At 48.5% G+C, this 27,173-nt stretch overlaps 2 protein-coding genes across 3 annotated transcripts in view; one reads left to right on the top strand and one right to left on the bottom strand.

Moving 5' to 3' along the window:
* Window positions 1–607: 607 nt before the first annotated feature.
* KNOP1 (lysine rich nucleolar protein 1) lies at window positions 608–14,035 on the bottom strand. 2 transcript variants are annotated; one of them, XM_065893516.1, is made up of 5 exons: window positions 13,897–14,035; window positions 10,373–11,271; window positions 8,270–8,338; window positions 3,242–3,319; window positions 608–919 (listed from the first exon to the last, which is right to left on the bottom strand). In XM_065893516.1, the coding sequence occupies exons 2-5, from the start codon at window positions 11,267–11,269 to the stop codon at window positions 608–610; spliced, it is 1,356 nt and encodes a 451-aa protein (XP_065749588.1). In that variant the 5' UTR covers window positions 11,270–11,271; window positions 13,897–14,035. The 2 variants fall into 2 exon arrangements, with proteins under 2 accessions (XP_065749588.1, XP_065749587.1); XM_065893515.1 differs by lacking the exons at window positions 8,270–8,338; window positions 13,897–14,035 and having other exon boundaries at window positions 10,373–11,269.
* Window positions 14,036–14,305: 270 nt separating this feature from the next.
* IQCK (IQ motif containing K) overlaps window positions 14,306–27,173 on the top strand; it is a 125,419-nt gene continuing 112,551 nt past the window's right edge. Inside the window, exons 1-3 of the mRNA XM_065893345.1 lie at window positions 14,306–14,489; window positions 24,030–24,094; window positions 26,140–26,269. Of these exons, the coding sequence (XP_065749417.1) occupies window positions 14,306–14,489; window positions 24,030–24,094; window positions 26,140–26,269 (379 nt within the window). The remainder of the gene's footprint in view (window positions 14,490–24,029; window positions 24,095–26,139; window positions 26,270–27,173) is intronic.

The raw sequence follows: 27,173 nt of genomic DNA, 5'->3' as shown, positions 1-27,173 counted from the left end.
AGGGGGAGGGAAAATGAGCTTGCTTCTCCCCGTTTACATTAATCCTGCTTCCTGTTTGAGTATTAGGCATGTAAAAAGCTGCTGTTTCCTCAGTTGAGACATTTTAATCCCCAATGAGTATTCTGGGTGAAATTCCCTAGAGGGGACATTCAGTGTGGTGAACAGTGACATCGGTCTTGGGGCACAAAAGTACACTTGGCACTTACTGGTTGGGTGACCCCAGGCAATGTTATTACTTCATTCCTGAACTTCAGTTTCCTCATCTATAAGATGGGGATAAGAATAGCACCTGTTTCAGAATCATGAAGATTAAATACATTAGTGCAAGGGAGACACGTATGTGCCTGGCACACAGTAAGCACTAGACGAGTGTGAGCTACTGCTGTTGATACTCACTGTCTTCAACAGGGACGGAAGCTTCACACAGAACACAGGTTTCAGCCACTCCCACGTTCTCCTGGTTCCTGAAACGAGCTGCCCTCACCCCAGTTTGTCCAAGCACATCAACATAGTTGTCCTTTGTCTCTGCAGGAGTTCGACTGGAGACAACTGTCCTATGGCTTTCATCTGCGTAACAGAACCGTTTTGGGGGACAAGACAGGAGAGCTTAATCTTCAAACTTGACTGACTTGGATGCATTCCTGTCAATATAAAAGATTCTGTCCGGAGCCGTGGAGAAGCCGAGGCCGGCCCTCCGGCTGTGCTTCCAGCTCAAGGCCCGGTCGTAGTCCTGCTGTAGATTCCTCTGCAGGGTGTCGGCCATCTTCTTGCTGAGGGCCATGTTGGGCCTGCCGACCATGTTAGCGGGGCGACTGAATGACGGGGACAGATTTTTAAAGCCACCCATGAGTTTGAGAAATTTCAGTTTCTGTTCCTCATTTTCAAAGCCAGCAGTATCCCATTGGCCAAACTGAGTTCCCTGTGGTAAGAGAAAACAGGTGGTTACTTTCCTGGCTTCCAAAGCATCTTCCTTTCCCCAGCCCCCAGCCTTGCCCGGGAGGATCCACGTGATCAAAGGCTTACTGCGCACCAGGCACAGTGCTCGCAGGCACAGCGGTGGATTATCTTAACTCCAACCAGAGCCCTGTGAGGAATACTGTTGGTTCCCACTCTCCTGATGAAGAAATGGAGGTTTGCAGCTGGACCAGGGGCACAAGCCTACTTGGTAACCCTGCTGGAACTCCATCTCGGGTCTGGCCCACACCAGAGCCCACCCTTCACACTGAGTTGCCCGTCTGCCTCACTCCTTCTCCCCCAATTCACGGCAGACAGTACGACACACCTCACCAGCTGGCTACTCATCCATCAGCCTAAGGTTTCTGTCCTTTGGAGGGTGGAGAGGGCAAGCGAGAGTCTGAAATGCATTTCTCTTCGCAGAAGCGCTGCACTTCATAGCAGGAAAGGAGTGGAGGCCCCAGGAGGTGAAGGGTCACATGAGTCGGAGGCTGAGCTAGCCCAGGAACTCAGGGGCCCCGATTCCTGCCCAGAGCACTCTACAACCCACGCACGAGTCGGCCATGTTTGAGAAAATACAAGAGAGCCCCTCAGAGCAGTGGCCCAAGAGAAGACTCCCTTCCCTCCCGTGTCTGTGGCTGAGGCCAGAAACCCAGCTCCCCATGAAGACTGTGACTTCAAAGACTCAGGATTGAGTCCCGCCTGCGTCACCCGGGTAAAGTACCTTAACCCCTGAGCCTCAATGTCCTCATCTATAAAACGGGGGCGTAACAGCCCCCGACGGGGCTTCACTGAGGCTCAAAGTAGGTTTTACACCAACAACTCAGAGCCCGACGCCTGGCTCGCTTTAAGTCCTCGAAAACTGCTCATCTACCCACCCCACCCCACCAGGATTGCTGACCTCTGTGCCGCCTGGGAACTCTCCGCCTGTGAGCCAAATGCCAGCCTAGCACTTATTTCTAGGTCGGCTTTGGGAGAACAGTAAGAACCAGTCATTGCTACAGCTAGCTGGCCTGAGAGAACTGGTGACGAGCTCTCCGAGCTTCACAGTGCCCCCAATACAGGCATTAACAACTGCTTCCCAAGCCTTCACTTTCTAGAAGGAGAGGCCACCTCTGACAGCCCCACACTGGGTCTGAGGAGAGAGCTGCCAGAGGCTGACCAGTCCCGTGAGCCTGCTCTCACTGGGCTACCAACCCACTGAGAGGGGACCCGGTCTCAAATCCCCACCATGTGCCTGAGCAGTCAGGTGGCCCCAGGTCCCCGAAGGCAGGGCCACCTAAGGCATCCCCAGAAGATCCCAGCCCCTATGCCCCCGCACCACCCTCCTGCTGTCAGGTCCCTCCAGGTATAGCCTCTGGGCCACTGCTCTGGATGACGCTGCCTTGTTTCTGGCCTTCCTCACTCAATCATGGAATCTTATCAGCTCTGCCCAGTTCAAGAGGATGGAGAGAAAGGAGACACTAGAGGAATGACATAACAAAGTCCCATTCCATACCCCTCTGGGGCAGAGCATGAGTCCCATTTTACAGGTGTGGAAACTGAAACTCGAAGAAGGGAAGTTACTTGCTAAAGTCTCATAACTATAGAAGGTGGCAGAGCCAGGAACTGATCTCAGGTCTTTTGATCCAAAGCAACTGTTCTTTTCTGTGCTACACTAGGAAAGCTTAAGACAGTGTTACAAGGAAGCAAGTCCTTCCGTCATCTGGATCCTCTGTCCCCCTCTCCCAAATCCACGTCTATTAACAAGTTCTCTTCTCTCCCCTCTGCCCTCTCCTCTACCCCAGTCCCCGCTGCCCCACATAAATGCGCTCCAGCAGTTCCCACCGCCCTGCCCACCGCACCCTCCCATCCCTCTCCAGCCTGACCTAGCGGTCCCCATGCCATACACTCTCCCGTGCCACCTCCTGGGGCCTGGTTTGGAAATTTCCCATTCCAACTGGACCAGAGGCCTGCCACCTCTGCCCCCGCCCCTGTCCCAGCAGCTTTCTCAGGGTACCACCCACTGCTGGAAAGAGCTCGCCATCAGGTGTCCCCAGCGACTGATGACTGGGACACCCTGGCGTCCAGAGCCAGAGACAAGGTCCAGGCTGCTTAGCTCAAGCGGCCAGCTCTCCGGGAGGGAGGCAAGCACCCGCTTCCCAAGAAAGGAGAGTAGCTCAGGACGAGCTCTGTGGAGCAGGGAGCTGGCTGGCGGGCGGGAGCTGCTTTGGGGCCAGATGGACTTGGTCTCCCGCCCCTGCAAGGTGAGGAGGAGACCCCTCGCGGAGCCCAGCGTGAAACTTACCGTCTGCTTCCTGGTGTCAGAAGCTTCTGTCCTGCCCGACTCACGATCGATCTCTTCTTGCAAGGCCTTTCGCCTCACCTGAGCAAGGGAAAGGAAAGGAAAGAGGGCAATTAGACAGCCGGTTTTGAGCTTCACACCCAGGACAGAGAGGAGGTGGGGTCGGGGGACTGGAGGGGGATGGGCAGCTTTGTTCTGCTGCAGGCCGGGGGAGGCATCTGTCAAAAATACCCTCTAATCATGTAAGGGGCAATCCCCTGGCCTAAAACACACAGGCCTCATTCACCCTTCTTTTCCATTCCTTAAGAATGAATCTTCCAGCGGACTGCCCTGGTGGTCCAGTGGTTAGGACTCGGCACTCGCACTGCCAGGGCCCGAGTGGTTCAATCCCTGGTCAGGGAACCCCGTGCGCTGAGTGGTGCGGCCAAATAAATAAATAAACGAATGACTCTTCCTAGACACTGAGGCTTTTCCACCTTTAGCATTAGAACCTCTTCTGTTTGTAAGAGCCACCTGGGGTGGAAATTTTCTCAAAACACATGCCCAAAGCCCTGCCTGTACAGAAGATATTGTAGTTAACTTTCTTGCTGACAGCATCGTCTTCTAGAAAGAACACAGGCTCTGGAGTCAGGCACAGGCTAGTTTGAATCCTACCACTGCCATTAACTAGTTGTGTGGAGGTCAATTAATCTTTCTGTACCGTGGTCTGTTTATCTGCAAAGAGATGGAAATATCAGCTACCTTGAAGGATAAATGGGAGACAGAGAACTGTGATACTGTGGTTTATAGTAAGAAATATATGACAAGAAATATATAAACTCATCCCCATTCCTGGCACAGAGTTCCAAAATCCCTAGGAATTTCCTAAGTGAAGGGAACAATCAAAGCGTCCTTTGTTATGTTAATTGGGTGACTTTTGTAAGCACCTGAAGATGGGGGCTGGTTGCCAAGAGAACCAACCACCGATGAGAGGGTTGGAACTTTCAGTCCTGACCTCTGGGGAGGGGAGTGGAGGAGGAGATTGAGCTCAGCCACCAAATGGCCAATGATTTAATCAACTGTGCCTCTGTAATGAGGTCTCCACAAAACCCCAAAAGGTCAGGGTTCGGAGCGCTTCTGGGTTGGTGAACACTGGAGATTTGGGGAGTGGAGCTCTCGGAGAGGGCATGGAAGCTCCATGCTCCATCCCACACACCCTGCCCCGTGCGTATCTTCCACCTGGCTGTCCCTGAGTTATATCCTTTCATAATAAACCAGTAATCTGGCAAGTAAAATGTTTCTCTGAGTTCTGTGAGCCACTCTAGCAAACTAACTGAAGCTGAGGAGGAGGTCTTTGGAACCTCTGATCTGTAGCTGGTTGGTCAGAAGCACAGGTGACAACCTGGCTTAAGACTGGCGTCTGAACGGGGGACAGTGGTGGGGAGCAGTCTGGCAGGACTGAGTCCTTCACCTGAGCGGTCTGACGTTATCTCCAGATAGACAGCGTCAGACTGAGTTGAACTGCAGGACACCGCGTGGTGTCAGGGAATTGCTGGTTGGTGTAAGAAAGCCCCCAGCCCCACGATGAACTGCGGTGCAGAACGTAAGACAGAGAGTCCCCGGCACACAGCAGGGACACCTCACACACCGTTACCAGAGAGGCTCAAGGCCACAGCGCACCAATGACCCTGTGGTTTGATACAGAAGCTTCTAGGGCCCAAGGGTTCAGGTGTGACTTTAGCTGCTCCCAGTTTGTGGCCCCTCCTCTTCTCTTCTAATCTACCACAGGCTGAAATGAGGTGACCATTCATATAGTTCAAAACTACATAAAACAGGACTTCCCTGGTGGCGCAGTGGTTAAGAATCTGCCTGCCAATGCAGGGGACATGGGTTCGAGCCCTGGTCCGGGAAGATCCCACATGCTGCGGAGCAACTAAGCCCGTGTGCCACAACTACTGAGCCTGCGCTCTAGAGCCTGCGAGCCACAACTACTGAGCCTGTGCTCTACAGCCTGCGAGCCACAGCTATTGAAGCCCACATGCCACAACTACTGAAGCCCGCATGCCTAGAGCCCATGCTCCACAACAAGAGAAGCCACTGCAATGAGAAGCCCGTGCACCACAACGCCGCAACTGGAGAAAGTCCGCGCATAGCAACAAAGACCCAACGCAGCCATTAAAAAAAAAAAAGAAACTGCATAAAACAAATCCAAAGAGCAGCTGTAGGGATGAGAGAAAATGATGGTGTATTCCTATGTCAGTCATGCTGCTGACGGGGAACAATGTGGATGTGCTCTCACTGAAGCGGAAAGCAGCTCACCAGCTGAATGAAAAAAGTGAAAAGAACAGTATACACAGCATGACTGTACGCTGCTTTAAAATCACACATACAGTTACAGAGGAAAGATCTAGAAGGATATAACAACCAAGGGTTAACAGTGATTATTATTAGGTGGTAGCAGGGGTCCCTAACACCCGGTCCGCGGGAGGTGAGCGGCCGCCAGTGAAGCTTCACCTGCTGCTCCCCGTCGCGAAACTGGTCCCTGGCGCCAAACAAGTGGGAGACCGCTGGGTGGCAGGATTTCAGGTTGCTTTCCCCCAACTATTTTTTTTTTTTTAACACAATGAACTTTTTACCAGAAAAAGAAAGGGAGAGTTGGGGCAGAAAGCTTCACTTACATTGAGATTATCTGTCACCCAAAACAGAAGTTTTCTTTAAAACCGTGAGGTATTTAATAGGCACGAATTCATAAGAAGCAAAGAGGTGGCTGGTGGGCCTTGCCCCCATGAGTGGTGGGACACCTGGGAGAGGCGCCCAGGGCAGGGGCTGGGCCTGGACGGGTCAGGGCCCCACCTCCATCCTCCCTACCAGCCGCTGCAGCCCGGGCCCCCGTCACCAAACGACGAGGACCTGCAGGAGGCTGGGGAGCCCCTGGTTCTGGGGGGCCTGCGCTGTGTGCCAGGCCCTGGACTGGGCCCTGTCAGCAGCAGCCTACTGAGCCCCTCCCCTCCAGGGAGAGGCCCCCGACACCCCAAAGGCATTAGGAGCGTCCTCGCAGCATCTTGGAGGTCCCCCTCCTTGTAGTCGGCTGCCTTGCAAGCACTCCTCGTTTCTCTCCTGGAGCGGCAGGTGGCAGGGCCACGACACGGGCCGTCCCCACATCACACCCTGTTGCTTCTGTCCAGCAATTACTGGCTGACACAGCGTGAGGATGCAGGCAGGTGAACGGCTGCCACTTACAAAGCACAGGTCTCGGGCAGGCCCCTGCTCAGCGCCTCCCAAATGGCCTCGTTTGGTCTTCACGGCTACCTACATGGGGGTCCCGGGGTCAGTGACTGCCAAAGTAACCTCATTAGTAATGGCCCAAGGCTGTACCTATGTGGTTACTATGCTGTCCTGATAGGCCTTGGGGTCCAGGATCATAAAAATATCCCAATTCTAGAATGTCCAGCTCCCACACAGGATCTGGGCACGACAGAAGCAGAAGCTGGTCCACAAGAGAACAACTTCTCCTAATGCTCCTGTACAACAACTGCATTTCTATATACTAGCAATATATACAACAATAAAAACTGAACTGAAATACTATTTACAATAGCATCAAAAATATAAAATACTTAAGGAAAATTTGACAAAAGACGTGCATGACCTGTACACTGAAAACTATAAAACAATACTGAGAGAAACTAAAGACCTAAATAAATGGACAGAGATGCCACGTTTATGGATCAGAAGCCTTCATACTGTTGTCAGTCCTCCCCAAATTTGTCTGTAGATTCAAGGCAATCCTAATCAAAATCCCAGGAGCAGTTTTTGGTAGCAACCAACAAGGTAATTTTAAAATTTATACAGAAGTGCAAAGGACCTGAACTAGCCAAAGCAACTTAAAAAAGAACAAATGCTAGAGACTTATACTACCTAATTTAAGACATTATATGGTTACAATAATCTAGACAATGAAGTATTAGGGTAAAGATAGACATACAGATCAATGAAACTCAACAAGAGTCTAAAAACAGACCCACACCACACACACACACACACACACACACACACACACACACACACACACACACACACACACACACACGGTCAACTGATTTTTTACAAAAGTGCCTAGGCAATTCAATTGAGAATTTAAAACTTTTTTTTGTTGTTGTTGTTGTTTTTGCGGTACGCAGGCCTCTCGCTGCTGTGGCCTCTCCCACTGCGGAGCACAGGCTCCGGACGCGCAGGCTCAGCAGCCATGGCTCATGGGCCCAGTCGCTCCGTGGCATGTGGCATCTTCCCGGACCGGGGCACGTACCCGTGTTCCCTGCATCGGCAGGTGGACTCTCAACCACTGCGCCACCAGGGAAGCCCCTAAAACGTTTTTAACATCAAAATAATGCTAGAAACATTGGACAGCCAATAACAAGGAACAAATTATTGATACATGCAACAATACAGATAAATCTCAGAATGATTATGCTAGGTGAAAGAAGCCAGTTTAAAAAAGAGCACATACTATATAATCCCAATTATATACAAATTCTAGAAAACGCAAGCTACGACACTGTAGTGGTGGCTACCTGGGGATGGGAAAGGAAGGGATGGAATACAAAGGGGCACAAGGAAACTTTTGGAAATGATGGGTATGTTCATCATCTTAATTGTTTAGCTGGTTTCCTGGATGCATACATGTCAAAACTCATCGAATTGTACACCTTAAATATGTGCAGATTCTTGTATGTCAATTATATTTAAATAAAGTTGCAAAAGACAAAAAAAAAAAAAATGCTCCTGAATGGAGGCCAGGAGGTGGTGATGCGTGGGCCGGGCAGAGCACGTACCCACTGCCTGGCTGCAGGTCCAGGGACATGTCCCCTTTCCCCCGCAGTGGTTATGAGGAGGGGAGGCCACAGGCTCCCCGCCACTGGAGGGGCGGCAGAGGCTGGCCTCGTTGCCTTTGGAGTCCCTGATGCCTCTGGGACCAGGATCTCATGGCCTGCCGGGAGGCGAGTGTGCGTCTGGGGAAGGGAAGATGCCTGGGAGGACGAGGACCAGTCGTACCTGGTCTATGTGCGCCTCGTCCATGTTGCCCTTCTTTTCCAACACCACCTCCAAGTCCGTGTCTGGCTCCTGCAAAGAGGGCAGAAGGAGTAAGGCTCAAGCGGACGATGGCCTCTGCCCTGGCAGCCCAGGCGGATGAGATCGCAACAGAGTCCAGAACAGACTCAAGACTGGAGCGCTACGCCCACCCCTATCGCCCACAGAACACCTGCCATCCTGTCTCTTCCACGATTCTCCCCAATTCTGTCCTGAAGACTGTGGCCCTGACCTATCTGACAGATGGACGCACTAAGACTCAGAGAGATGAAGTGACTCTTGTGAGGTTACCCCACAGCTCAGGGACAGGGCTGACACTAACCCAGGTCTCCAGACTCAGGCCTAGAGCACAACCTTTCCCGCCAGGCGTCACCTCACTTCCCAGGCTGACACCAAACCAGCAAGAGGAGAAAGGCCAAGGCTCCCATTGACAGTGGGGTGGAGGGGCTGGCGAGGGCCAGGGAATGCAGAGGTGGGGCTGAGGGCCTGCAGCAAACCCGAATCCCCCCGGTTCTCTCCCCCATACCCCGCCCCAGCCCCCCAGCTCCAGAGTTCTGGTCGGTACCTTCTCTCCTGCCTGGACAACCAGGACAGGCTCTAACTCAGCTTCCCCGCCCCCAGCACTGGTGCATTCCACACAGCAGCTCGGGTACACCCTCAATTTACATCATGTTATATGTCAACGCCGTCTCAATTAAAAAATAATAAAACCACCTCAACTGGGCCACACCACCCGTTCCCCAGAACCCTCCAGGGGCCCCATCTCATTTACATGGAAATCCAGACCCCTGTGGCGTCCACAGGCTGCCGGGACCCCAGCTGGCCCAGCGCCTGCCACGCCAGCCTCTTTGCTCCTCCCAGGGCCTCTGCACCTGCCGCTCCCACGGCACAGGCGGCCCCAGCCCCTCACACATCTCAGCTCCCACACAGAAGCCTTGCTGGGCCTGCATGGGCCATGCTCTCCCAGGCCACCCTCTCTCAGTGGCCTCAGCCCCTGCGGGACCATCTGACAGTAAGATTCAGGTTGGCCACTTTCCCATAGTCCCTCAGCAGTGACAACTGCCACGTCCTTGCTTCGGGTGTGCTCTGCCTGGTACCCCGCGTCACCTGTGATGAGCCCTGGGTGGCTCTGTTCGCTCACATTGCCTGCCAGGTCCCAGTGCTCAGCCCGCCTCCTCCCTCCCCTCCCCAGGCAAGGAAGCCCGTCAGGGTGGAGAGCACATCTCTGCCGTCTTCACCAGGCTGCCATCCCCTCCCTTCCTCCTGGTAACAGGGCCCCGGTATTCCTCTCAGAAACCAGCTCCCCCTGGTTCAGACAGTGGAGTTACAGCGGGACTGACACCCTCAGCCCCTGCCCACTGGCTTCAGATCTGGGCTTCTGGTTTGTGACCCAACTGAGATCTGGGAGAGCAGTGCTGGGACTTTCCCTGTAATCGTTTTGGAGGGGCCACCCCTCTCCTTTTGGGGGTGGCTTAACTACTATGAAGAAAGCCTGGAGTTGCTGGGACCATCTCACCACGGGGTTGGGGTGGGAAGGAACCTGATATTAAAACCAGCATGGAAAAATACAAAGTCCAGAGCTAGGGAAAGCCACACAGGCATCGCCTGCAATCTAAATCTATTTGATCCCTAAACTGTGTAACCTGAGTGCAGATAGCTATGGACATCATATTGTCTCAAACTATTTGGTTCCTGAGCTTTAGATAGCAAGTGGCAAGAGTTCAGAAAGAGAGGGATTTATCTGAAAAGCTTATTCTAATTAATCCAGATACTGAGTGCAGATAGTGAGAATTTGGGTAAAGTTTCAACAGCAAGGGATACCTGTATTATTGAGACTATTACACTAGCACCTGGATCCAGCTATACCTGAAGGTAATAGCTCTCAAACCTTCTAGTTACATGTGTTGATAAATCTCCTTTTCTGACTAAAGGCAGTTTAATCAGGGCTCTGGCAGCTAAAACGCTGAGTGCCTGTGTGTGTGCATGCACACACACACACGCACACACACACACTCCCAACTTCCACCCCTATTCTCCCAAAACAGTGTGCTTCTGAAGGAAGCCTACCTCCTCCCAAGGTTCTCCTGCTACTCTGCTCTCCTGCCTCTTCCTCTTCCTCTTCAGAGCTGGCTCCTCAGTGTCTGCCTTTTTCTTGGACTTCATTTTCTTCTTCACAGGGGCCTTGGGGTCATCTCCTATTGGGATGTAATCTGGAGCTTCAACTTTGACTGACTTCTTTTTACTTCCTTTCCTACGGCTGCTCTCCACAGACCTGGAGAGCTCAGGGTGCCCCAGGGGGGTATCTCCCTCCTGGTGGGTTTTCTTTTTCTTCTTCATCTTCACGTTGTGCTCCCTGGGGCTCCCCTGCTTCCGTTTCTGTCCCGAGGCTGCCTGCTCAGGGACGCCACCTTTCCCAGCTGAGCAAGTGTACAAAGCGTCCCTGGCCTCACAGAACCAAGGGTCCCTGGCTGAGAAGGCTGTAGCTCCCTGCACCTTCTTCTCCTTCTTGTGTTTTCTGAGCTTCTTGCCAACTCTGGTCACCTCCTCGCCCTGCCTGGGGTCTGGGGAAGTCTTCACCCTTGAGCCAGGGGACACGGACTTTCTCTTCTTCTTCTTTTCCCTACCAAGGGACTCAGATGGACCAAGTGCCTGCTTCCTGGGGCTGGGAGATGGCTCAATCCGTCTGGCACGTAACATGGTCTCAGGTTCTAGGGGCTCCTCGCAGACGGTGCTGTGACCCTTCTTTTTCTTCTTTTTCTTCATTAGAGGCATTTCGGGTGCCTGCTCTTGGACCATATTCTTCAAGGGTGATGTGGCTCTTGTGGGACAAACCTCCGCAAAATAACTGTCACTGTTTAAAACCGAGTATTGAGTCTCTGGTTCTTTAACTACCTTCTTCTTCTTCTTCTTCTTTTTCTCTGGGAGCCCAAGGCCCAGGTCTCCTTTGTGAGTCTTAGTGATCATTCCTGAAAAAAGAAACGGTACAAGTTATCCCCATACCAAGCCACCCTGAGTACAATTCCACTAGGTATTACCAAAAGTCACGTTTCCTGGAGTGGATGGTCTGAAAGGTTAGGGGCTGGGAAAATGGGCATGATTCCTGTGGAGCAAAGGGAAATATGATCGAAGAAACAGAATGGAGTTTAAATCCTGACAGCCCCGGGTTGAAATCCAAGCTGCTCCCTCACCTTAAGTCAATCACCTATCCTCGCTGGGCCTTAACTTCCCCAGCTGAAAATGGGGGGAGATAACACTTCCTTCCTCAAAGAGCTGTTGGAAAGAATAAACGATAATCCATGGAAAGTGCCTGGTACATCATTGATTCCCCTTCCTAACCCCCTTCCTCAAATCTCTTAAGCCTAGTCTTCTCTCCAGAAACGTACCCTGTGCCAGCCACTGAGGGCACAACTGCACTCAAGCCACAGGCCAGGCACGGCCCCCAGGGCTTACCTTTTACTGGATGAAGGGGACAGAAATCCTGAGGTCAGCTCCTCTTGCTGACTGTCACCAGAGGCAGTAACTGTGACACAATTAATCCATTCCCTTGCTTCATCTAAAGAGTGCTTCAGCTTTGCGTCTGGAAATTAAGTGCCCCCGCCTGCACTGACTTACTCTTCTAATTACCTTCCCATGTGGCTAGTAATGAGAGCAGCAGCAAGGTATGGTGAGGAGCCCCAGCTGGGGCTGAGGATGCCTGCATTCAAATGGTGACTCACACACATACTCTTGCCACACAGCACTGGCTTCTCCGGGCCTGAGTTTTCCTATCCATAAAAGAGGGACCGAACCAGATCAGATCAGAGGCTAGTGGGGGAGGGGGGAAGGGAGGGAGGAGGGGGAGGGAAGGAGGGAGGGGAGGAGGGGAGGAAGGAGGGGAGGAGGGTGGGGAGGGGGGAGGAGGGAGGGGAGGAGGGGAGGAGGAGGAGGAAGGAGGGAGGAGGGAGGAGGGAGGAGGGGGGAGGGGGAGGGGGGAGGGGAGGGGAGTGGGAGTGGGGCCACATCCAGCATACAAGCCTGTTTCCCTGTTTTTAATTTTTCAAATAAACTGCCAACATTTAATGATTGGAGAAAACACAGAGCAACCTTGAACACTCAGCTTTTTTTTTTTTTTTCCTTTGGCAGGGCTAGGTGGGGGTCAAGGAGGCGCCTATGAGAAGGGGTTGGGTCCTCAAGTACATTTCAGCTTCCAGTTGTACTACGTCTCACACACCAGTCACCAGCCCAGTTCCTGCTTCCTGGACTAGATGACATGGTGCCACTCAAGGAATCCAGAAACAAACGGCCTCTCACAGGAGCTTTGGACAGTGGGCAGGAAAGGCCAGGGAGCTTCTCCATCCTGCAGCTTTCTTCAGAGCCCAGAGGGTCCATACTGGACCTGCCTCTTAGCTGCTTCAAAATGCCAGGCTAGGCCAGAGCTGTAGCTCAAGTTCACTCATAATTGAAAGGAACACTCGCTCGCTCACTCCTGTCTGTCTGGTTTTCTGCTGTATTCCCAGGGCCCAGCTCTATACCTGGCACAGAGTGGGTGTTTAATAAATACTCACCGAACGAAGGAAGGAATGCTAGAGACACAGAGGTGAAAAAGAGATGACTCTGCCATCAAGAAGCAGGTAGGTGTGGGTAGGAAAGACGTGTGTTAACAATGATACAGGTGATAAAAGCAAGCACAGTGGTAAGGTCAGGGTAAGAGGTCGTCTAATCTGGCCTACCAGTTGTCAGGAAAGTTTCTGAAGGACAGAGGTTTCCAGCTTGGCAAGTGCAGGATGCCGGTGCTAGTCCCTAAGACAAAGAAACTGAGGTGGGGTGGTAGCGGGGGAGGCGAGGGCTGAAGGAGATAGGCTGGTTGGAACAGATGCCTTGAGATAGCCATGTGGAGATGTTGGTGGACAGGTGGATGAGGCTCAGAGGTGACTGGGCTGACATGGGTGACGTAAATTTAGGAATATATGGATGGTAAGTAAGCCTTGAACAGAACGAGCCTGAGACAGAACCTTAAGGAATACTAACGTTTAAATGGGTGGGCTGAGGAAGAGGGACCTGCAAAGGAGAGGGAGAAGGTGCAGACGTGGAGAGGGTGGAGTCAAGGGCGCCAAGGGTGCCTCAAATGGAGGAGTGGTCTAGAGATCGAATAAGAACAAAGAAGCCAAGGGGAGGCTGTCCCCAACTTAATCCCCTTCTCTCCCCATCTCCGCCGTTCAAATCACTGTAGCATCCTCCTCTTTAGCACTGAAGATCCTTCTCTTCAAACCTGAGACCCTAAGTGTATTCATTCCTTCAAGGAAAAGGGAAGAGGAAATGAACCTTACAGCTTCTCCTGCGAACGCAAATGCTTTCTCCAAAAGCGCTTTTTAAAGTCTCGCGGTAGCCTCGTGAGGCTCGGTGTGAGTAACCCATCTCAGAGACGTGAAAACTGAGACTTGGAGGCTTTTAATTTACTTGCCCTGTGTCCCAAAGCCAGCAAGGGGTAAAACAGGGATTCGAAACCAGCCCGCATAACTTCAGAGCCTGTGCTCTCCGCATAATGGCACCAACACCCCACTCCCACCGCAGGCTCACTAGCAGGAAGCAAGAGAGCCGGGAGGCGAAACTGCCTCCTCAAAGGCTCTACCGCGCCAAAGCTTCCGCACCAACACAGAAGGAGGGATTACGCCGGGTCCCGGGCCCAGCTCCAAGGCGGTAGAACTTGCTGGAGACTGCGGCCTCAGGCCGGGGCGAGCGCACACCAGCGACCGGGGGGACTTGAATCTGAGGGTGCGGGTCGCCCTCCAGTCCCTCGGTTCTCCGCGCAAGTCCCCAGGCCCAGTCTCCAGCCCCAACTCCGTCCTGCCTGGTAGGCGCCCTCCTCACTCACCCGAAGGCCAAACTTCCCCGCCTCCACGTGAGAGCCGACTCCGCCGTGACCCGGAAGTCAATCTCGACTCGCTGGCCCGCCCTCGCAAGATGCGTTTACTTCCGGGTCGAGGCCTAGCGGGGAGCGCGGTTGCCGTGGAGACTGCAGCCATGGCGGCCCCGGGACGGGTGGGTAGCGTCTCTCAGCGCTTGGAACGGGCGCTTTCAACTGAGTCGTTCATCACCGCCAGGACGCCAGGGCCCGTCGTGTCTCCCGTGTCCCTGGATCTGCGCGTCTCGCCGGGACAGGTTGCGGAGCTGCCCGGCAAGAACCTGTGGGAGCAGATCTGCGAAGGTAGGCAGCCCGGGCCGGCCGAGAGGGGCGGGACTCGGGCGGCCAGGTGGGGCCGGCGCTTCCTGGGCGCCTAAGGTGCGTCGGGCGGCTGACGCGCGAGGCCTCCAGGCATACTCGCCGCGGGCCCGCCGGGCTCCCCATGTTACGTAGGGGAAACAGAGGCTCTGAGAGGCTTGCCTGAGGTTAGGCAGCGCAGCCTCCAGCCTGCATCCATAGTCAGGTCGAAGGCAGGGGAAGGCGGAATAAAGGGGACTAGCTGGTGTGGGCCAGTGGTGCGCAAATCTCATTTAGTGAACAGGAAAGAATCGCTGGGACGGAGATGGGGAGCTTGTTTAAAACATAGGTTTCAGGCCCCGCCCACAGGGCTCCTAATGGGGTGTAGGGGATCTGCACTTTGAAGGAGCACCCCAGGTAATTCTGATGTAGATAATCTGTGGCCCACGCGTTGAGCAAGCCTGGTCTAGACAGATTTGACTTTAATCCTCTTCTTCTTAGCCTTCCTTAAAATTCGTAAGTGGAGTTTGTTTAGTTCACCTTCTTTTGTGGGCCTACATGTACCCTTGATCATGAGGTCCCGCAGTACTCTTCACATACGTTGGACAGGTTAGGCATACCTCCGAGATGTTGCAGGTTGTGTTTCAGACCACAGCAATAAAGCGACTCACAGGAGTTTTTTGGTTTCCTAGTGCATATAAAAGTTATGTTTACACAATACTGCAGTCTATTAAGTGTGCAATAGCATTATGTCTAAAAAACACTGTATATGCTTTAGCTTAAAAATACTTCATTGTTGGGGAATTCCTTGGCTGTCCAATGGTTAGGACTCCGTGCTTTCACTGCCCAGGGCCCTGAGGGCCTGGATTTAATCCCTGGTCATGAAACTAAGATCCCACAAGGCCTGCAGTGTGGTCAAAAATAAATAAATAAATAAGAAGACTTTATTGCTAAAAAATGCTAACCATCATCTGAGCATTCAGTGGGTTGTAGTCTTTTTGCAATACTAATGTCAAACAGCACAGTTCACCATGACAAATGTAATAAGAATGGAAAAGTTTGAAATATTTTGAGAATGTCCAAAATGTGACACAGACACAAAATGAGCAAATGCTGTTGGGAAAATGGCACTCGTAGACTTGCTTGATGCGGGGTTGCCACAAACCCTTCAATCTGTAAAAAACTCAGGACGTTCTAAGTGCAATACAGTGGCGCACGATAAAACAAGGTATACCTGTATTTTACTTATCCTCGGTAAAGTGAGCATAATAATGGCACCTATTTCAAGGTGTTAGGAGGATGCAGCTAAAGGCGCACTTCAGAAAGGGCTTAGCAAAGTGCCCGATTTACACCAAGAGCTCAGTGTATATTGCTCTTAATAATGCTGGGTGTTTTTTTTCCTCCCTGAGATTGTAAACTCCTTGATGTCAGGAACTCAGATTTTTCATTCTTGTGGCTACCATCATTACTTCAACTGTCTGAAACAGCGCTGTCCAATAGAACTTTCAAATATGGTAGCCACTAGCCACACATGGGTGTTGAGCACTTGAAATGTGATTAATGCAATTTTATAACTGAATTTTTTGTTTTACTTCTAATAAGTTCTAATAAACTTACACAGCTACATGTGGCTAGTGACCACTGTATTGGACAGTGCAGGTCAGTAAATGTTTGTTGAATGGAGGAGAGACTGAATGTACCAGTATATGGGACTAGGTAGAGTGAGAGAGAGCCATGAGTTGAGAGAAGTGGAAAATACAAAGGAAGAAGAGAATAATGGACTCAGAGTTGATAGATGCCCTGGAAGGCCATCTATTTCAACTCCTACCCAGTGCTTGAATTCCTTCTCCTGTATTGCATTATACCTAGAAAAACCTTTTTCATCTTGAATGTTCTCCTTGTAACTTCTACCCTTTGCTCCTTACCCTCCTGGTGCTATGATCCAATTGCTAGTCACTCTACCATTATGAAAACACCCAAATAGAAGGTTGTTATTGTGGCTGTCTTTTCCCCAGAGCTTTCACTTCTCCAGGCCAAACAGCTCTTCATAATACAATTGACTAGTAGTGTTTTGTCGAGGAAGCTGCTCAACCTCATCTCTAAGAGGGGATAATCCTTGTACCTACCTCACAGGGCTGTTGTGAGGCTGGAATAAGAAGATAATGTATGCAAAGGTGCTTGCACAGAGCCTGGCATTTAGAAAGTGCTCAATAAATGTTCGTTATTGTTGACAAAGAAACATGCTTTGCATTTGTTTTAGAATCATGGAGTTTATTTTTCTCAAACAGGCCTGTAGGGAGAAAGCAAAGACAAAGGGTTTTGTTGCTCTGAAAAGCAAGTGAATTGATGCCACTTTCAAAGTGATAGAGTTACAAAATGAAGTTAATGAGGTCAGAGACAGTGAATTTATACACACAGGCACTGTAATGATTATTATAACCTGGATGATAGACCCAGTTTCTTAAAACAAACATTCTAACAAATGCAGTTTTCTATAATAAACGTAGTAAATTCAGTTTCTCACAGAAACATGAAAAACAGGCTTTGTAATAATCCTGTGTTTGAGGTTAAGTATTATATTCTTTTAGGATATTTCCATTTAAAAAGCAAATTATCACAGCAAACAGACCTATCAGAAACTCAATTTCAGGAAAATGAGATACAGAATAGATATTATTAAGACCTTTATTCTGCCTGGCTAGTGCTGTGTGTGTGTGTGTGTGTGTGTGTGTGTGTGCGCGTGCATGCACGCGCGCGCACGCGTATGGTGACTTACTTGTGAATGTTCTTCAGTCTTCTCATCTTTCCAGTGGTAACTAACCTAGGGCTTTTTATTCTCAAAAGCACCTGTATTAGTATCAATAAACGTCTTTCCTGCCAAGGCTTCTAATCGAGTCTTGTAGTTGCTTATGACAATGACTTTTAACTATGGTTTTAACCAGGACTGATTCAAAGTATTTGGAGCTTACAGTCTTTTATTCTGATATTGCTGCTGTTACTGCCATCGGCATCCTTATTATTGCCGTTGGTTCATCACTCCAAACACTAGTCTCTGGCCTCAGCGCTCAGTGCTGTTGTGAAATCAGGTCCCTTCTTCCCACCTGCCAGATAACAACATGGTCCAGTTCTGAATCAATGCTTGTTCCCCCAGCACAGCAGCTGAGCACAGCTGGAGAAAAGTGACACCAGGTGGCTCTCAGCAGTGCTTATTGGTCAACATCCATAAGTGCCTTCTCCCTTTGCCTGCATCTACTAGTCCCAAGTTTTTACTCCACTCCTCTGACTTGGCGTGATACCACTTGGCAGATGGAGGAGGAGGAGGCATTCACTGAGAATAGTCAGGTGATCAAGAGTGGGGAGGGAATCCTCCAGCTTCCTGATACCAACAAACATATTTGCATCTGCTCATATGGAAGAAGTATTTATCCCACTACCCGCACAGCTCAGCCCTACATCTGTGCTTTGGTGCCGTCCTCTCGCTATACCAGGATCCTGCTGTATCACTCACCTCTCCAACATCTTTAACTTCTCTACAGGCTTTTCCATCTAAGCATCCTCTAGTCAGTCATCTTGGTGAAAACCTCTCCCTTGACCCCTGTCATCTAGCTCTTGTCTATCCCTCGTACCCTCTCTAGCTAAGCTTCTGGAAAGAATTCGTGTTTGCACCACTGTCATTCCCATTCCCTTATTAACCCATGAGCTCCTACTTCATGGCTTCAGTGAAATCATTCTCATGCATGAATCATCATATCTACCAGTGCGGCGAGTTATTTTAACTGCTAGACCAGGCATGACCCCAGGCACTGTTCTAAACACCAACAATTACTCTCTCATAAACTCCACTGCCCAGTCCAGAAATCAGATTCATCTTGCATGCTTCCCTTTCACTTTCCATGATCCCTACATTCATTCTCCAATCCCTGTAGATCCTACCGGCTCAACATCTCCTGTAACCCCCAACTCCTCAGCCCCTAGTTCTCATGGCCCTTACCACTCCCTGTTTGGATTGCTGCTGTAGCTTTTTAGTTGGGGAAGGCTTCCTTCCAGACTGTCTTCTACAGGAACCTCTCTCAAATTCAAATCTGATCACCTCATGCCATGACCTACAGTGATTTTTACAGCTTTCATGGTAAACATAAACTTCTTAGCTTAACACCTAAGCCCTTTAATGATTTGGTCTCTGTCTCTTTTTTTTAGATTCATCGCCTGCCATTTGTCCAAATCATCCTAATGGCTAACATTTATTGAGCTGCCCTTTATGTGCCAGGCACTGTGCTAGGTGCTTGCTTTTCCTCTTGTTTAAACCTCTCAGTAACTTGGTGGTTTAAACAGATAAGGAAATTGAGGCATAGAGAGCTTAGGAAACTTGTCCAAAGTAAGTGGTAGAACCGGACTGCAACTCGTGTGTGGCACTCAAGTTCAAGCCCTTAAGCGACATAGCAGTGTGCCTAAAGTGTAGACCTGGAGCTCCCTCATCACGACATCCCCGATGCTTGCTGAAGCGCAGATTCCTGTGGTGTGATGATTCACCCCACTCCTTGGGGGTGAGTCCCTAAGCTCTGCAGTTTAAATACACTCTCTAGGCAAGGGACAAGGCATAGTATCACTGTCCTGTGCTGTGTACCTTTAACCATAAGAAACTATTCCTCCAGCACACCACACTGTTCCATTCCTCCGCACCTTTGCACAAGCTTTGCCTCTTACTGGAACATCTCTGCCTTCTCATCTTCATCTTTCGAGACTCAGCCCAAGTGGCCCCTCTTCTGGAAAGCCTTCTGTTATTCTTCACGCTGATTTTGAGGCCCTTCCTTGGTGCTTCCTGAGTGCAGCCCTCTACGGCATCACTTCACATCTTATAACCACTGGCTCTTACTGTGCATCCCCTCACCAGGACACAAGCTCTTCTGCCTTCTTCATCTGTCCCCCCAGCACCTTGTACATCCCCTTGCCGTAGTATATGCTGGCTAAGTGTTCGTTAGATTCACTTCCAGCCTCCATCTTCCTGGTTCATCCCTTTCCAATAGGCCGCTGTTGGTGAACACTGCATTTTAATTGCTGTTTCATTTAGGAACATGTTCAGCTGCAAATCACAGAAAACCCAACTAATAGTGGCCTGAGCAATAAAGACATTTCATCACCTCACGTGCCTGGAGCATGGCGGCGGGGAGGTTCCAATTTGAGCACGAGGGCTCTGTTCGCCCAACAGGGTTATAGGTTCTTTCTGCTCTGCCTCTTACATAATGTTGCCTTTGTTGTATAAAATGAACAACTACATTTACTTGTTCTTAGATTAATGTTCGTTTAAAATGCATATAACATTAAATTCCCCTAACCAATTACAGGTTCTCCCTGCTACCCAAAAGTAGAGAGTTCCTGTGAAAACTTTCGTAAGCAAAAATGGCATAAAGCAAAGAAATGATTACCTTAGGACACATCTTGCTAAAGGATGCACAGAATAAATCGAGAAAAAGTACAGATGTTCACAGACAGTTCAAAACTGTGGTGGCGTGATGCTGAGATGCTGAGTGTAGTTCCAGGGGAAGGAGCTTGGCAGTGCCACTCCACTGCTCGGAATACACACTTCCTCTGTAACAGTTCGCTGCAAAAAAACCGCTGATCGCTCTTTTCACTTTTCACCTTTTCTGTTAAAGCAAAAATGCCCTTTGGATTTCTCTTGGTTAGCGAAAACAGGTACTATTGTAGGTCTTTTGTAAAAGTGAAGTGCGTAAAGCAAACTTTGAAAAAGTGGGGGACACCTGGAATCCAGTTTACAAGCTTAGGTAACGAAAAGATTGTAAACATTTGGAAATTTAATATACCTGATTTTCTGAAGAATTTCTAGTGCCAAACCAGCAAATTTTTCTTCAGTACTCTTTACAAACTTAATAAATTCATGCAAAATTATATGGCTTTCAATGTAAAAAGCATCAGTCTGTAACCAATTATATGTTTTAAATTGAAATCGCAAGGTGACAGTGACAAATTCTCAAATATGCCAGATTCTCTTAAATCTTACAGAGGCTTGAAATAAAAAACACATCAGATTGTCCTGAGGCAAATGTATTTTCCCATACTTCTACATAATCATATAACTGTCTATCTTTTGTGGTTGTAGGATGAAAAAGTTTGTATATTTTCCATCAAATTTCTCATTGGGAAAAATATAAATGGCAAATAAATCATAATTAAAGAAATATAAATAAAAGTAAAGTATCATTTTAAATATGTATGAGATCAGTTATACCCTAGAGGAACAGGCAGACTTACTATTAGGAGTGTGAATTATTATGAACCTTTTGGAGGAAAATTTGGCAATTTGGCCCAAATTTTAAATTATTTTTTTCTTTGAAAGAACAATTCCACATCTAAGAGTTAATCCTACAAAAGTACCTCCTTTCTGATCAATGATGTGTGTATAAATATGCTTACAACAGCATTGTTTGTAATAATGAAAAATTGGAAGCAACCTAAAAGTCCACTAAGAGTACACTGGTTAAATAAATGAAGCACATCATATAGTAGCAGCATTGAACGAGCTCCATGATTCAGCACCTAGAATGGATTCTGGCACATAGTGGACTCTCAATAAATATGGATGAATGAATTGATAAAGAGTCAAAAGTAACTTGCTGTAGTGTTTGGTTTGTTCATTCATTCGTTACTTCATTCATTCAGCTTCTGAGTTCCCTAGCGGTCCAAGCGTGATTAAGACTCCACACTTCCAATGCAGGGTTCGTGGGTTTGAACCCTGGTCGGGCAACTAAGATCCCACATGCTGTGCAGCCAAAAAATTTAAATTAAAAAAAAAAAAAAAAAAGTGGGCTTCCCTGGTGGCGCAGTGGTTGAGAGTCCGCCTGCCGATGCAGGGGACACGGGTTCGTGCCCCAGTCCAGGAAGATCCCACACGCCGCGGAGCGGCTGCGCCCGTGAGCCGTGGCCGCTGAGCCTGCGCGTCCGGAGCCAGTGCTGCGCAGCGGGAGAAAAAAAAAAAAAAAAAAAGTACATTCATTCAGCTTCATATTCTTTGGGAATGTGATGGTGAGCACTAACAGACCCAGGTACATCCACATCCCACCCCCCCCCAAAAAAACACAGTCTTTTAGAAGAGATACTCATTAATTTTTACAAATTTCAAATACGGGTAAGACTTAATATGAGTTACGCAGAATAAGGACACAGTGTTATCAAGTTCTATGCTTGGGTGATTTGAGCTAGTCTTGGATATCTAAAGTGAATGAATGTATTTGTGAATTATATACAAGTGTTAGTAAATGCATTGAAAAAGTTTTGGTTGAATCTATGCCAATTCCAGCAATGGTTATGGGTTGTAATGGGATTAGATATGACTTAGATTCTACATAAGCCATCTCCGTATTATTTGGAATTTTTCTCATAATAAGCATGTATTGCTTTTGTAATCAAAGCTATAAATGTATATGTATCTTAAATCCAAACGAATAGTTTTCACACCGTGTTGGTGATTCTCAGTGTGTTGGGGGAAGAAGGTGAATTTACATTTTTGCTTGAGAGGAAAGAATAAGGTGGTAGAGCTAGAGTTGCTGTGGTGGGCAGAATTCTCAGATGGCCCCCAAGATTCCTGCCTCTAGTGCACATAGCTCCCAGTTATCCAATCAGAAACTAATTTAGGCACTGCTGTCAAAGGATTTTTCAGATGTAATTAAAGTGTGTAATCAGATGCCTTTATTTTTTTTTTCTAATTGAATCTGTAGGTTTTTTGTTTATTTGTTTTGTTTTTTGGCCACACTGCACAGCTTGTGGGATCTTAATTCCCCGACCAGGGATCAAACCCAGGACCCCAGCATTGGAAGCTCACAGTCCTAAGTCAATTGAGGGAATTCCCTAACCCAGGGAATTCCCTCAATTGACTTTAAATTAAGAAGATTATTGTAGGTGGGCCTGACCTAATCAGGTGAGCCCTTAAATGAAGTCAGAGAGGTTCAAGCAGAAGAGACTACTGTTGCTTTGAAGTAACATATATCCAAGGGTGAGCTGCCTGGACCTGAGGGCGGCCAGCCTCTTGGTGCTGAGAGCAGTCCCCATAACAACCCAAAAGAAAATGTGGACTTCAGAGCTACATCCACAAGAAACTGAATCCCACCAACAATCAGTGAACTTGGAAGAGGACCCCAGCCGTCAGATGAGATCACAGCCATGGCCAACACGATTTCAGCCTGATGAGACCCTGACCCATACCCAGGCTCCTGACCCTTGGGAACTGTGAGATAATAAATTTGTGTTAAGTTGCTAAGTTTGTGATAACTTGTTACATAGCACTAGAAACCTATTCTAGCTAGTATTGGGAATCAAAATTGCTTAAAACCTGCATCCTGACATACTAGTCCCCAACCTGATACCTAGGAATTGAAGAAAAAGTTGAGAATTGCTCTACCACCTGATAAGGAACGAGGTAATGGAATAAAACTTGCCTCCAGTACAAATGCATCAACCCCATCTCACCCAGAAACTGTTTTCCCTCATCACTGCAAAGCACCTATGCAGTTGCCTTTGAAACATTGACCTTTCCGGAAATATTTTTACCAGTCTTTCCCTTAGGGGTGTAACCAATATAGTCATGGGCATTTTCTTGCTGTCTCTCAGCAATAGTTGTTGTTACGCTGTAGAACTTATGTGGAATATTCTTTGCATTAAGCTCCCCAGCAGGTTGACAGTGATCAGTCTTGAAACCTGGCAATTGTTCTCCAACTCACTGCATGTTAGAATCAGCTGGAGGACTTAAAATATTGATTCCCAGCCTCTTGCCCCAGACCTACTGAATCAAAATTTCTGGGGTCGGGCCAAGACATTAGCATTTTCAAAAATCTCCCGGGTAATTATAATGTACAGCCAAGATGGAAACTTACTGGAGCTTACGGTAGAACCTCTCCAATTTTAACTGCTTGCAGGTTACCTGGGGGGTCTCGTTAAAATGCAGATTCAGATTCAGCAGATCTGGGGTGGGGCTTGAGATGTTGCATTTCTAACTCCCCAGGGATGCCGGTGCTGCTGGTCCCTGGGCAATGCTTCAACTAGCAAGGGTTAACGGGATGGCTTTTCCAGCTGTATACCCCAATCTGGCAGCCTTAACTTCACACCCATCCCCACGTCTGCCTGAGATGGCTCATCTTGCCTCTGTCTCTTTTATTCTGCCCCCCTATACGTAACATTCTCCTCTTCTTTTTCTCCCCTCTCCTTCCTGTATGCTATTGGTGTCTTCCCTTAGCCACCCTCCTCATTTTCTTCCTCTTTTTATCCCTTGTAGTTATAATTCGGTGGGCAAGATCTAAATGTACCTTCTTGGGAAGAGTCTCAAACTCTTACATAAAGCCTGGAGTCTTTCATGCAAGAGAAGAATCATCTCTTACCCATTTTAAATAAACACCCTGTAATGGCCAATTGTTTTTTCATTTTTGAAAACCACCAACCAAAATAAAATTTAAGGAGATTTTATTCAGAGGAAAGGGAATTATCCACAAGCTGTAATGAAGTATGGAATTGAGGGGTTTTTTTCCCCCCCACTCCCTTCAGAGTATGAAGCTGAGCTGCCTCCCTTTCCAGAAGGATATAAAGTCAAACAAGAAGCTGTGGTTACTGTGAGTATCACCGGGCCCCAACCTAACTGAAAGGTTCTTACACGAAAACAGCACTGATGGCTGGTGAGCATCAGACACTGTCATGAATCAGGGAGGGGGAAAGGAAAGGCACTGGAACCAGAACCAGAACCAGAACCAGGGCCAGTCATACCTCTGCTGCTAATGATGTGACTTAAAGGGCATCACACAACCACTTTGAGCCTCAGTTTCTGCATCTGTTAAATGGAGCAGATAATCCTTGACTAACTCACAGGGCCTTTGTAGGGCTCAAATGAGATCCTAGATGAGGAAGGCCTTTGCAGTGGATTCAACATCATGTCCACGTTGGGGACAGTTTTGCAGATGGAGCAGATTTCTTTTTGCATAGCTGGGTGGGCTAAGACTGTACTAAGGAAGGAGAGAGGGCCAAGGACAAGGCAGCCAGGAAGGGAGGCCCTAAGGCAGTATGCTTGGAGTAAAATAGGAACTTAATGGAGTTTAAAATAAAAAGGTAAGGCTTTGAGAAATGAAGGGACTTGAGCAGGGTCACAGGGATGAGACAAAAACCTAAGTCACTAGACTTCATTATGTCACTACAGCTGCCTCCATTAGAGATTCTGTGTCTAAGATCTTCCTTGGCTTGTGATTGTTCCTTTTTCATAGCATCCTGTTCTTGCTTTATGAATGCAATGCTTTCTCAGATTTCTCTGCAGATACTAATTACAGTTCTCTCCCCTGAATTATTTTTGCTTCTTCAGGGTCAGTTGTTCTTTATAGATCTTGATCTTTGTCTTTTATGCTGTTGATGTTCTTCCTCTGTGTAGAAAGTTTTGATTATTTATTCAAAATTTAAAATGCAAGCGTGAGTGGATATTTCTACATAGTTGGTATAGTTTTCTTCTACTGTCACACATGTTGGTTTGTTTTCTGGATGGGTCTCTTCCATGAATAGAAACACTGACTGGGAGCTCATGGGGAGTGATTGTCCACTGGAGGACTTTTCTTCAGGGTCAGCAGACAGGGACTCCCTATTTTGGCACTGGGCTGGAAGCCTCCACATCAATGTTGAGGTTTTTTTTTTCTCTTGACTGCCAAAATGGCACCCTGAGTAGTTCTACTCCTTCCCAGGCTGTTTGTTTAATTTGTTTACAGAAGATTCATTGGAAAGGAGGGAGAGCAGGATATAAAAGGCTGCTGTGAATGCCCAAGGGGGCAGAAGCAGGAGGAGGGAGGATGGGGCAGCAGGCCACGGGGTCTCCAGCCAGATTTTCACTTAACCTCTCCTGTGTATTGTTTCCTTTCTCATTCCCACACTGTGAGGAACTGAACCTCTGAAGCCCTTTGGAATTCTGGTGGGAACGTGGACTCTCGTCTTCTGGGGGCAGTTTCCTCCTGTGGATTCTGACCTGCCACTCCTCCTCTCATCTGACAACAGGCTTTATTCTGTTTCTTTTGTAAATTTATTCATTTATTTATTTTTGGCTGCATTGGGTCTTCGTTGCTGTGCCCAGGCTTTCTCTAGTTGTGGCGAGCGGTGTCTACTCTTTGCTGTGGTGCATGGGCTTCTCATTGCAGTGGCTTCTCTTGTTGCGGAGGACGGGCTCTAGGCATGCGGGCTTCAGTAGTTGTGGCACACGGGCTCAGTAGTTGTGGCACGTGGGCTCAGTAGTTGTGGCTGGCGGGCTCTAGAGCACAGGCTGAGTAGTTGTGGCGCACGGACTTAGTTGATCCGTGGCATGTGGGATCTTCCTGGACCAGGGCTCGAACCCATGTCCCCTGCATTGGCAGGCAGATTCTTAACCACTGCGCCACCAGGGAAGCCCTATTCTGTTTCTTTTGGAAATGTCTGGAGATCTCTCATCCATTGACAGCCCTCCCAGTCTTTGTTACGGGTTTATTTCTTGGTTGTCCTTTATAGGTGTCTTGGGAGAGAAGAGAAAGATTTGTGCTCAGCATGCCCCCTTGAACCTAAATTCTGACACAGACTTTTATTTTTGTTATATTATAAAAGAAAATACAATGATTTAAACTACATGAATTGATTTCCCTCCCCACTGCCACCCCAGGCGTCACCATCAGAGGAAAGGGTTTTCGGCGGCTTCAACATGGAACACCTTTACCCAGCTGCTCCTTTAGCCGTGGTCCCACAAGTGACCTGTCCTCAAGCTAAACGGGAAACAATCGACCCAAAAACATGTACGTAAGGAAGTGCGATCTCAGCTCTATAGTTCAGGAGTTGTGACATTGCAAAACCATGGAGTGGGGACAGGGTGGACAGATAGACCTCAGGGAGACCACGTAATAAGAATGTGTTCTTGTTTAATTTTTATTTTTAAGAGATAGCCTTTATTCCACTGATGTATCTTTTTTTTTTAATTTTATTTTATTTATTTTTTTATACAGCAGGTTCCTATTAGTTATCTACTTTACACATACTAGTGTATATATGTCAACCCCAATCTCCCACTTCATCCCACCCGCCCTCCTGCTTTCCCCCCTGGGGGTCCACTGATGTATCTTTAAGGTTGAAAAGGAAAAAAGACACTTAAGTTCTTAAGTACTTAAGTTCTACATTACATACAAAGGGGGAAAATGTAAAGAGTAAAAGAAAATATCATGCTGTCTTGCTTTGTGTGTGGAAGCCAGAGATGCAGGCGTCCTCATCTTCCTCCCTGAGTCCCTGTTCCTCGCCCTCCCTGGTGCCAGGCCCTCTCCCCCGCTGGTTTGTTCTGCTCCCTCCGCTAGTGGGCTTTGGGCTTTGGTAACCACTATTACTGTGCCCTTAGGTCCTTGTACCCCCGCCCCGTTCCCCTCTGACCTCAGTTCCTACCACACTCCCTTTGCGTATTTCCCTCCAGCTACACCAGCCTCCTGGCTATGCCTGTGGCCCTGGCCCCATGGACCCCCGTCTACAGCCCCACCAGACTACAGAAGCTCAGAGGGATATTTTAAGTTTCGTCGGTAATCAGCCCAACTCAGCAGTCTAGAGTAAAATATAACATTTATGGTCATGTTGATTAATGGAGAATACCTTTTTTTGTTCAGAAGCAAATGTTTCTCCCAAATTAACTTGAGCCATTTTGGATTTTTGGTGGGAATG

Source organism: Phocoena phocoena, chromosome 15 (assembly GCF_963924675.1).
Source record: "Phocoena phocoena chromosome 15, mPhoPho1.1, whole genome shotgun sequence".
NCBI classification, from domain to species: domain Eukaryota; kingdom Metazoa; phylum Chordata; class Mammalia; order Artiodactyla; family Phocoenidae; genus Phocoena; species Phocoena phocoena.
Note: the sequence above shows the minus strand (reverse complement) of the source record. Positions and strands in the feature narration are given on the sequence as shown.